Raw genomic sequence first — 12,290 nt, 5'->3', positions numbered from 1 at the left:
TATGTTCCGCCCAAACTCCCTTTGCATTAATTGTTCCAGATGCAGAATGCCTTTCGAAGCTGTGCTATGAACATGCTGTGAGATCGACGTTTTTTACAATCCGTTCCTTGCTCTTGAACTAGCCTCAATAATATAAAGAAGCGCCTTGAAACGCTAGCACTGCGTAGAAGGCGCTGTAGAGATGAGGGTATTCTTCGTATAGCTCTGCACTGAGACATAATCTTCCCAGAGCTCACTGCCCCGAGGTCTCGCGGGTCTCCCAGACTGGAGCCCTTATTCCCTCGCCTCAGCCAACCGGACCCAGGCTATTACTCCCCCCTCAAAAAAGAGCCGGACCAGAGACCTCCCTCTAACAAGACCCCTTAAGGAGTGATCCATGTGCGCGGCACCGGCAGTTGTGAGGACCCGAATCATGCGACAGAGACCCCCGAAAGACTCCAAAAGGCGCGGACAGGGCCGCGGGACCTGCCCCCCGCCAGGAGCTCCCACTGCGCACAGACTACGACCAATTCATCACCGCGTAAAATAGATGAGGCGCTTGAAAATCCCGCCGTGATTGATTCGGGGGCACTGCAGGAAGCAATTATTCTTGTCATACACACTCAATTTATCTGTTAGGGCCCGGGGTATAAACGACGCGACCCTCTTTTCTATTCTAAACTATATTAAACACCGATTCTGTGCGGAGTATGACAGGGTGTGTTGGTTTAAAGCGGCGGCGATTCTCCTATAATTCCACGCCACACTGAATTTGCACATGGCTTACAGGCTGAGGCAAAAAAAGATGGTCTCTCTCTCTCTCTATATATATATATATATATATATTCTCTCTCTCTCTATATATATATATATATATATATATATTCTCTCTAGAGAGAGAGATAGACAAACACGATTAGCAACAGAGGACCCCATAGATTTGTCTCTACAGAAGAGGAAATAGAATGTAGTGTGCTTTCTGAACTAAACATTTAAGACCTCGGGCATGTCAAACACAATAATATGTTCTTAAATTGCTAAGCATTTAAATGTCATATGCTTCAAAATGGAATCATAAAATAGGAAGCGGTTTAACTTGCTGAGCAGAACCACTTGATGAAAAATTAATTATGCAAAAATATATAAATGCATAGCTTTTGTCTAGTTGCGCATGCCAAACTGCACATATTGCGGCTTTAGGTCATACATTACCAGCATTTTTAAAAAACACACATTTAATTGTTTCTGCAAAGCACCAAGTTTTAAACAAAGTCGTAGAAGAGAATGAAATTACTGATTGAAATCGGATGAACATGAAAAAATGCATTATTCGAAATATATATTTGCTCGTCTGCTCCGCAACATAAGTTGCAACCATTTGTAAACAGGACATATTTTTTGTAAAATTCAAGAAATCATGTTTTCAAAAAATATTCTTCCCGTTCACATTGCTGACACAGTTCTTTACAAATATCGGTTGCTAATGAAATAACAAACTACACGTTCTCGTTGCAGACTCTTCTCATTTTATTTACAATTTAAGATATAAATTAGTAGAGAATGCTCGGTCAATAACCGGCAAAGATTGTGTCACCATTAACGTTTCAAAATGAAAAAATCAGGTGGAATGGTATCTTGTTTATTTACAAAACAAAGCGTCACACCCATTGCAATACAACTTGCATAAGTAACTAGGAAGTTTCCTCGTCGCCATTGTTATAAAAATAAATATCAAATTTTGTGTCTCTGTTATTTTGTAAGCACTTCAGTTCTTAGATCACATTGTGTCTCTAATGTACACACATTTTGTTTAGAAATAACGTTCAAAATTACACCCAGCCATACTCGAGGACTGTGATAACACCGTGGCAATGAAGTGCTCGTGGTATCCTGAGAGTCGAAGAGATTTCTACGTTTCGAACGTCACACACGCGGAATCTATACTAAACATCAGTGCCGCTTGTGTGGTGAACAATTCGGAGTGCAGTAGCTGGAATCCTTGGATTAATGTGCGCATTGCACTGTGCTCTCTCTGTAACTCAGCTACGCTGTCGTGGGGTTTAGAGAGGCGAGGTCTGTGTTTAGCTCAGGGAGAGGCAAGGAACTTGGGCTTATTTATCTAGAGCAATTGTGACACCTACCTGTGGACTGAGGAAAAACGCAAGCCTTGAAAGGCACTCCGCCTTCGGGTTCAATTCAAAACCATTCTCAGCCTGAAATGTGACCTAATTTGTAAATGACTGACATCGGAATAACAGTAAAGGTAGATATAAAAACGGAATCTTTAAACGCGGGCATAAGCTCGCCTGAGAACTTCCCATTAGGTAATTGACGTCTGTAGTGTCCTGCATTGACCTATTACAGGCCAGGTCAGAGAGGTCATCTGTTGTAAACTGAGCCTCAGACCAGGCCACATAGAGGGGTGAAGCTTTTTCTTTTAACTCAAGGCCGGGAGTCTGAATGAATATACACTTGTTATGACTGCCATTTGGGGCCAGGTTACATGATAATATGGATTTTAAGAGGTAGGAGTGTAAATACACCCCTGGTATGTTTGTATGTGCCTACATGTGTGCAGGGAAACCCCACAATATGCCAAAAACATACATATTCAGTATGGGTGAAGCCAAGTGTTTTAGTGCGATTTACAAATATTCTGACTGTGAACATATACACTAAAATTCAAACCTTTTCTCAAATTAACTCTCTTAAATTAGACTTCCAAAATGATGGTCATTTCTGAAAAAAGGCCACGTCGGTGCTGGGCTGTTTCTCCACCCGGCCCTTGGCCAGGCCAGAGGTCGAAGTGGGTGGGACCTATGGGGAATGTTCCAGCGGCAACCAAAATCACAATTCCCATACTTCTTAAAATGTCTGCTCCGTGCAACCGCTGGTGCGATTGATATGCTTGAAGCAGTCTTTATATATGTAATTGTATTTCTTTTTTTAAATAAATAACCTTAGCTGGCTATGCTGGTGATTTTCACAGTCACCTTAAGGGGTTGAGGTCGGGTCTGGCAGATGCGGTCAGCGCACAAAGCACCATGGAGGAGCCTAACGTTGGAATCAAGTGATCTGTTTACTAATCAGCTTCACAGGTAATGGAGCAAGAAATGAAGGCTAAGCGAGGCCGCAGCAGCTCTGGCGCGCTTGGGAGCCGCGTCCCAGCTGGTGGGAGACAGTCCCCTCTGGGCCTCGATGCCAGGCCCTGCCATGAGCTGCGCCGCTGGGGCTGAACTGCTGCAGCGCACAGGCCAGGGGCACCTGTCAAAGGGCTAAGTACTTTAAAGCCCGGCTCCTCCTAACGGCCCCCCACACTCCCGCCAGCTTCTCTGAACCATCCCTCACGCTGTGGGATTTTGTGGAGAGCAGTGCAGCCTATGTAGGGAAAAAAACATCTGTCCAATCTATGAGTGTGTGTGTGTGTGTGTGTGTATATATATATATATATATATATATATATATATATATATATATATATATATATTTATATACATACATACATATATGATGTAACGTGCAATGTATCATTGCTGGGCGGGCCTGACCATGGTGAATCCCCTCTCTTTCCTCAACAATGGCAATAAACAGCATGCTACCTTTTACCTCTGCAATATGTATAGTTTATGTCATGGTGTTGTTTTACCGTGTGTATTTAAAAATAAATGTAATCAAAACGAGAATGGAAGACGTTGTTTCCTTATGTCAAGTTTTTGAAACATGCAATCTGTGAGATAGTAATCAGCCATGTGAATTTCACTCCACTCCGGGATTAAAATGAAATTTGAAATGTGACCTTTACTGCACAGTGCTGAATGGGTGTTGTAGAGTTGTGCGTGTGTGTACGTATACACACACATATACTGTTTGTGTACATATGCGGAGGTGCATCCATGCACAGCTGCATCGCATTGCTGAAAACATACACATAAAATGGTACTACTTGAGACAGAGATCAGTGATAGCTACTGACACTTTTCCATTTGAATCATTGTGGCTTCAGATATACTCTCACAAGTATACCATGTACTAGAACAATAAATCTCACATGTGACTAACGGGGGCATCCCACGCTTGAGGCCTCGCACTGTCCCAGCGAGCAGACAAATACCGTAGTGCACTCTATACTGATATCTGTATAAAATGAAAGCATTAACAAAACAGGTGTCTGGAGGATATCTCAGAGGCTCCTTCTAGATTAAAAAAACCCAAGTGAATGTGAAAGTTCCACCCTGCTGAGCTCGAGGTTTTGTTGGGGTGAGGGCTCACACAGCGGCTAGAGGACCGGCTCACCTTTTTTGGGCTCATAGCTTGGGGCCCGGAAGTGCTGTTCTGACTGTCGGGAGTCCTGGGCCTGCTTGAGGGCCGAGCCCGTGGTGATGACCGTCTGGCCCAGACCCTCCCCCGAGGCCATGGCCGCCGAGCTGTACCTCAGCAGGCTCTGGCTCTGCAGTGCGGCGTTTAAGCTACCATAGTTTGTGTAGTTGCCGTAAAACGGCGACGTGTAGTAAATATGCCGTCCCAGAAGGGTTGAGGGGGAGTAAGCTGCGCCGTGGGCGGCGGTGGAGGTGGGCGTGGGGCACAGGGCGGTGGAGGGGCAGCTCTGGCCCAGGCTCTGCTGCTTCACGTCCGAGGTGGCGATCTCCGCCAGAGACCAGAGTTTGGGCTTGACAGTCTGGGCATGGGAGCCGGGGGAGGTGGCGCTGTGCAAAGCCGTCCTGTTAGGGGTCCTCGCCATGTCCTCGCTCTGCTGCTGACTGACGTGGTTCTGACGGCCGAGGATCACACTCTCCATCCCGTGCAGCGGCGACGGCGGGATGTGCTTGGTGCTGGGCAAGTCCTGGTCCTCCTCCACCTCGTCGTCATCCTCGTCGTCGTCGTCCTCGTACTTGTCCTTGGACTCGGAGCCGGACTCGCAGAGGAGCTCGCCGGGTCTACAGGGACCCTTCTCCCCGTCGGACTCCGCCGAGCAGGAGTGGTCGGTCATGGAGTCCACGTGCAGGCTGATGCCTATGGTAGAGAAAAGCAAGAAGGCCAGGGTCAGCTCTGGAGGTCGGTGCAACAACATTAATCAACATCAGCCCCAGGGGTATGTGCAGAGAGGTCACCTAGGGTCAGAGGTACTGGGCCCTTCAGCCAACCACGGACTGCCCCGCCACCGTCCCCCGGCTGTGGTGCACAGGGAAAGGTGTCTATGTAAGCGGCCGTTCCTGAACCGGATCCCCGGTATCTATAGGCGTGCACTCGTACACGCAGAACTGTAAATACCAGAATTCCAAGGTAAAAGAGACATGGAGGAGTTTCCCTGACGCTGACCACCTGAGATCTCTGCGGCCTGGGTCGGACATCTGAGGCAGTGTTGCTTCATGGGAGCCATGGTCTCACTCCTCATTGACACCCCCGCCCCTCGCGCACGCGCGCACACACACACACACAAACTAGTGAGGTAGGAAAAAGGAACTATAATTGGGGTAGAGACGGCCATTCACACAAGGGCCCCGGTGCCACCGCACCTGCTGGGCGGCTGCTAGCTAAGCCCCCGATAGGTACCCAGGAGACGTGTGTTGCTGTCATGGCATTGGCACGTGCATGTTTCCAAATGAGCAGCATGCCGGGCACCCCGGATCCTACAGAGATTGATGATGTATATTTTTAACTATGGGGTCTGTTGCTCTTAGTGGCGTGGCACTCTGTCTGCCACCATGCTGTTATCTCTGGATGTCTCAGATTTATGCGAATAGCTCACGACGTTCTTTTTTTTAACCTCTGATGTCTCATACTTGCATTGTTGCTCACGTCACATTTTTGCCAGCACTGTAAGGAGGGCGAATAAAGTGAATAAATGTGTGGGCACCAATTTTCCACGGCGCATCCTGCTGCACGCTTTTGCATGGGCAGTAACTGCACGATATAAACTAGTGATAACAGCTTCTGCAAATCGAGGGGCAAGCAATTTGCGCTCAATTCATAAAATGAGCGGTAACAAAACAGGCAAGATGCTATTTAACCAAGTTTGGAACTTCTCACTAGGTGAAAGCGACTCCACTGGAAGGCTGTTTTGGACTCCCAAGAAAGCACATTTTATCACCATGCTTCCACATTACACATGACCCTTTCTGGTACACGAATTTAGAGCCCGCTTTTAATGGGCCATAATCTCTGGTGCGAAATAGATTACTGCATGCAGGAGATGGACAAAACGGAGTTATGCGCCGCAATTCCAATGTGTTGAAGTCCTGCAAATTACACCCCAACCTCATTTGGACCTGGGAGTTTTGCATTTGAGCTTTACACACAGACGTGTAAATAGCTATGTAAAATTGAAGCGTAAAATAAGCATGTGCATTTAATTTACACACCACGTGTCTGCTAATTGTTGCATGCATTTACCCTCGACTGAAATAAGGAGGTGAGCGCAAATCCAAAACTCCAACAAGCAAATTTGCCTTCAGCTGCTCCTGGGCGTTAATGCTAGAAGTGAGGTAGGCGCCCGCTATTCATTCATCGCTAGCCTCGGATCCAAGGCGCTCTGGCAGAATGTGATGACGGACACCAGCCGGTGAGAATCGCTCGCTCTCAACATGGCGGGCCTAAGATTTTTGGTGCATGTAAGAGCATGGAAAGCGCACAGGGTGCATTTTCTGCTGTGACTTCATTTCACCAAAAAGACATAAGGAGCAGCCTGAACTGACGGGCAAGGCCAAGGAATGTGAGGCGCAGGAAGGCAGGTCATTCTTACATTATCTGGAACACATTACACACCGGAGAAACTCAACCAGTGTTCATAGGACACAAGTATCCCATGGCCAGTGGAAGAAACTTATCCACTCCGGTTTTTATTTGCAACCTGGTACTCAGAGATTTGATTTCCGCCGTGCTTCACGAAAGTACAAGTGTCAGAATGCAAAGAAAAATGCAGACTGCATTAGCTCTTCATACCTTTAACGTGTTTGAGGTCGAACCCTTGCCTTCGTCCTAGGATGTGTGTGTGTGGAGGGTGGGGGGGGGGGGGGTGCGTGGAGCGTTAGACTCACCTTCGTCCTCGGCCGAGCCCTCGTTGCTCTCCTGCCCCTTGCCGGAGGCCCCGTCCTTGCTCCGCTCTCCTTCGGCCTCTTCGTCGTCCTCGTCCTCGCTCTTGTTCCGCGGGGCCCAGGTCATCTTGTTCTCCTTCTTGAGGCGCCGCCGGGCGTTGGCGAACCAGGTGGAGACCTGGGTGAGGGTCATCTTGGTGATGATGGCCAGCATGATCTTCTCGCCCTTGGTGGGGTAGGGGTTCTTGCGGTGCTCCTGCAGCCAGGCCTTCAGGGTGGCCGTGGCGTCCCGCGTGGCGTTCTTGCGGTAGGCCGGGTCGTTCAGCTGGTACGGGTAGGCCGGGCTGCCGTACGGGTGGTAGCTGAGGGCGCCAGTCATGCCAGTGGCGTGGGCGTCGTAGGGAGACCCCTTCAAAGAAAAGACACATTTACCATGAGAGGACATACATTATACGTGACGTCAGCCACCTGTACACATTTAATAACGCAAACAATGACATAGCACAATCTAGACTATATACTTATAAAACAATTATTTATGATCCTTAGTTGCAGAAACATAGGCGGCGAGAATTCCTTCACCAAAAAGTAGAAAACGTACAGCAAAACCTCTTCTTAATTTTTGTGTGTTTGAATGCTATTATTTATGCTTGCAAATTAATATTTTGGCTTGCGGAGCTAAATAGGAGGCTATCGAGTGCTTTAATGTAAATTATATATTTCCATTTCTATCTGGAATGTACTGTATGGACTGCCGGGGCTACGGATTACTCAGATCTCTATGCCCCCCTATAAAAGTGCAAAAGAGGGCTGTCACCCCCTACCCATCGCTCCCTCTTTACTACACAGGACCTCTGACAAAAGCCCCCTTTTAGCCTTTCAGCGCCCTGCTGCGTGGAGAATCCGATTTACAAATCAGAAGATATGCAGCGTTTCGAATTGCTGAAATGCGGCGCAATTAGCATTTTAACTCGGCTCTTTTCGGCGCTTTAAATTAGTGGTGCAGCAGGAAGATGCCGGGTCCAAACCCGTGGTGGATAGGAGAGGGTGTTTGGGCCTCGGGAGAGCCTGGTGTAACTTCCCAGCTGCCAGACTAGTTTCTAGGCGCGCGGAGGACTGGATGCCCCGAGCGCTTCGGCCTACTGCAGTCAAGGCCAGTGCCAGCTCACCAGGGCCAGCAGCAGGAGAGCAAGAAACCCTCACTTTCACAGCTTTCCTTTCACTTCCCCGTGGCACCCGCAGAGGTCGGGTTTCCATTTAATGGGGAAGAGTGGTTATTGAGTCTGGGCGCTAAGGAAAGAGGAGGGCGCCAACAATATATCCCGTTTCGTTTTAACGAGGCAAATAAAAACAATGACTTCCAGGCTGGGTGCCTGCAGCTGGGTGGCACTGGTCGGAGCGCGATCTCAGCAACAGACACAGCGCCCACCACAGGGCCCAGGGTGGCAGAGGGAACCCGTTTCAGCGCACAAACCACCGCACAAAGCAGGCGGTCCGTGCAGGGCTCAGCCAAGGTCGAACTGAAACGGCCATTTATTGAACAACAGTATCTGCCCCCCTCTGCGGACTCCGCTGACATTCCCAACAAATCCTCAATGTGTAGACTTTGTACATACTATGCAAAGCACTTGGACCCAGTCAGAAAAAACATGATATGTGGCGCACGAGGGCCCGCGGAGTGAAACCGGATCAGATCTTCCTGAGGAAAATACATCTTTTATTGTAAAGACACAAGCATGTATTAACGTGTACAAATGTATGTCAGCACGCGCATATGTGCAATCGTTCCTCTTAAGAATATCTCTATAAACGACGTCGCCTCCTTTAAACATGTGCGCACGGGTATGTATGTAAGTGCCCACACTTATTTTTATGCGTTTTTAAATACAGCTATTCGAGTTATATACACAGATAATATATTGTAGACAATGTTGATTTGTGAATTGCGTGCATATACTAATTATACACTCCTACAAAATGTGTATACATATTTATATGAACGTATATACATACACAAATACTTACCCCTGTATGTACATGTATGTAAATGTATACATCGACGCACAATTATATACACAAATACACAAAATGCATCCTCACCTGCACACAGATACATGGATTATGCTCACATATATACGAGCGTTACATATTCACACGTATACATTATACACATACATACACATGTTCATATTCACAAACATATATACATGACACGTTTACCCTTAACCATTTGTGTGCATAACTACACACATACACCCCATACATATATGCGCATAAACATGTATACACACGCTCCATAAGTGTATGCCGAAACATAGGTATGCAGACATCTTTGATGCACGTCCTCTTATGCGCATTTTACAAATACACTTATACACACATTTGAAAGAACAGCTATACACACGCACAAGTGCGCTCGTACAAGATGCATACATACTGTACAGAGTTGGGCACATTTGACACACTCACTCAGATACAGATTAGAATGAGCTCGCGGTCGGGCCCACATTGATTAAATATGCGCATAAAGACAAGTGAACACAAATGTGGCACAGATGATTATACATATTCTCACTTCTACCGTACATACGTCCTAAGAGCAGCCCCGTGGTGTCTGGGCACCAGCACGTACCACACTGCCGCTGTCACTGTGATACACACTGTGCACACACACGGTGACTCACGCTGTGACACGCACTGTGACAAGCACACAAACACTGTGAGACACACACTGTGACACACGCACTGTGACAAGCACTGTGATACACACGCTGTGACACACGCACGGTGACAAGCACTGTGATACACACGCTGTGACACACGCACGGTGAGACACACACACACACTGTGACACACGCACTGTGGCAAGCACTGTGATACACACGCTGTGACACGAGCACGGTGAGACACACACACACACACTGTGACACACGCACTGTGACAAGCACTGTGATACACACGCTGTGACACACGCACGGTGAGACACACACAAACACTGTGAGACACACTGTGACACGCGCACGGTGACAAGCAAACAAACACTGTGAGACACACACTGTGACACGAGCACGGTGAGACACACACACACTGTGACACGCGCACGGTGACAAGCACACAAACACTGTGAGACACACACTGTGACACGAGCACGGTGAGACACACACACACACACTGTGACACACGCACTGTGACAAGCACTGTGATACACACGCTGTGACACACGCACGGTGAGACACACACACACACTGTGACACACGCACTGTGACAAGCACTGTGATACACACGCTGTGCACGAGCACGGTGAGACACACACACACCGTGACAAGCACTGCCCGTGGCCCCGGGACTTACCATGTAAGCTGGGAATCCTGCTCCGGACGTGGGGTCCCCTCCGGCCGCGGAGTAGTGCAGGGAGCCCCCGAAGCCCGCGGCCGCCGCCGCAGCCGCCGCAGCCTGTGCGCTGAACGCCGCAGCGGAGCCCGGGTAGGGGCTGAAGGCCGAGCCCGAGGAGGCGGCGGAGCGGGCCAGCAGCTCGTCCCCGCCCCGGGCGGCCCCGTAGGCGGCCGGGCAGGAGTAGAGCGCCAGGGAGCCGGGCGGCTGGTAGAGGTAGCCCTGCGGGTAGGACATGGCGGGCCGCTGGTGGTCGGCGCGGAGCCGGGGCTGCAGGGGGTGTCGGTCGTACGGGTCTGCTCAGGGAGGTGAGAGGGGCGAGCAGTGCCTCGGGGGCAGCAGGGCACGGCGGGGGCCTGGGGGGAGCATGCTGCGGGGGGCCGAGGGCCTGGGACAGGGCTGGCACTGGCTGCCTCTGCGCCCGCTCTCAGTCTGCGCCTGGCCACTTTTTCATGGGGAGGAGGTGAGTGCGAGGAGCTGGAGTTTCCGAGGAGCGCTGGGGAGCCGGGCTGTCAGTCACCGGCTCCTCATCTGCATGTGTGCGGGGCCCGCCCTCGCCTCCTCCTGCTCACACGCCTACCCCGGAGAAAGGGCACATGGAGGAGAAGAGAGGCGCGAGGGAGGCGGGGTCGAGAGATGGCACTGGGTGAGCGAGGAGAGGGAGGGAGGGATCTGGCGACAGAGGCACTGGGTGACAGTAGGTAGAAGTGTGTGTGTGGGTGGGGCAAGGGGGTATGAGGGTCTTCAGAATCAAAAGGCCAGCGTGTAAAGGAGAAGGGGTGCCTTTCTAAATCACCAGACTTTCCATCAGATTAATCCGTGTCAATCAAACTTCCCCCAAAGAGAACACATCAGGGCAACTGGGCTCTGTGCAGAGGCGCTGTATGCTGCGGGAGATGTAGGCTGCTAACAGGCCCTTGTGAAGAGAAGCTTTAGCTGACCAGTGGCCCATGTGCAGAGGAGTTGTACGCTGCTCACTGGTCCCTGTGCAGCGGAGTTGTACGCTGCACACCCATATAGAGCGCGAACCTCATAACTTCTTCATTTGGGATGTACCAAGTTTCCGAAAGTGCCTTCTCTCCAGAGAGGTCCTATACGTCACGTTTACGAGCGGCGTTGGCGGTTCGAGGAAGCACACTCTTGTGCACTGACTCAGGGCCTTCCAAGCACTATGCTGTCGCCATCTTTAGTTATCTCTTTAAACAGCCATACATCATATAGCGCTACAAGGCCACGCTGGCGACATCCAAGCTGTGCACAGTTATCAGCGCCGCAATAGACTACAAGGTTTGTGCGCATCTCACGTCGAATTAAGTGAACGTCTCTGTTTCCACCTGGTGTATTTAGAACACCTCACAGGGAAGAGTTGCCAAAGAATAGCATGAGGTGAGTTGGTGATTCCAACCTTATTGTGTAAACTGATTCAAGGATACTTCAATGGTAACTTGCCTGGATAACGGATGACGGAATTACCAGTTAAGCCTATTTGCGTGGCATAGCCCACAGCTCTCACCACAACCGCACATCATGGGGGTTTCCCTTGCACGTCCACTATTTGCAGAGGTGACGGCGACTGACAATGCTGGGTGCGTTTTTTTTTCTTTGTGTCTGTTTCTTATAACAAATGAAGTAATGTCAGACAAATCTAGCACATGCCCGTTAAGATGCTCTCTCATCAGGAACCACTTGGCATCACTAACACACAGCTGGCCATATGTGCACTGTGCCTATATGGGCATGCAAGCCACGTGTGGCATATTGCGCCGGTCCTGACCTTTTTTTTTCCTAAATGACACTTTATGTTGCGACTTTCGGGACCACGCTGACAGTCCAAAGCAAAAATAAAAGTCCCAGAATGCATGTTGCTTTTTCACAAACAGGACAGAGTGA

At 49.4% G+C, this 12,290-nt stretch overlaps 1 protein-coding gene across 1 annotated transcript; it reads right to left on the bottom strand.

The window, feature by feature from the left end:
- Positions 1 to 1,597: 1,597 nt before the first annotated feature.
- On the bottom strand, positions 1,598 to 11,028 carry IRX2 (iroquois homeobox 2). The gene is made up of 3 exons (XM_069219715.1): positions 10,362 to 11,028; positions 7,014 to 7,419; positions 1,598 to 4,989 (listed from the first exon to the last, which is right to left on the bottom strand). The coding sequence occupies exons 1-3, from the start codon at positions 10,635 to 10,637 to the stop codon at positions 4,256 to 4,258; spliced, it is 1,416 nt and encodes a 471-aa protein (XP_069075816.1). The 5' UTR covers positions 10,638 to 11,028; the 3' UTR covers positions 1,598 to 4,255.
- Positions 11,029 to 12,290: the final 1,262 nt, after the last annotated feature.

The sequence above is a fragment of the Pleurodeles waltl genome, chromosome 2_2 (assembly GCF_031143425.1).
Source record: "Pleurodeles waltl isolate 20211129_DDA chromosome 2_2, aPleWal1.hap1.20221129, whole genome shotgun sequence".
Taxonomy (NCBI): domain Eukaryota; kingdom Metazoa; phylum Chordata; class Amphibia; order Caudata; family Salamandridae; genus Pleurodeles; species Pleurodeles waltl.
The sequence above is the reverse complement of the archived record's forward strand: the minus strand, read 5'-3'. Positions and strand labels throughout refer to the sequence as shown.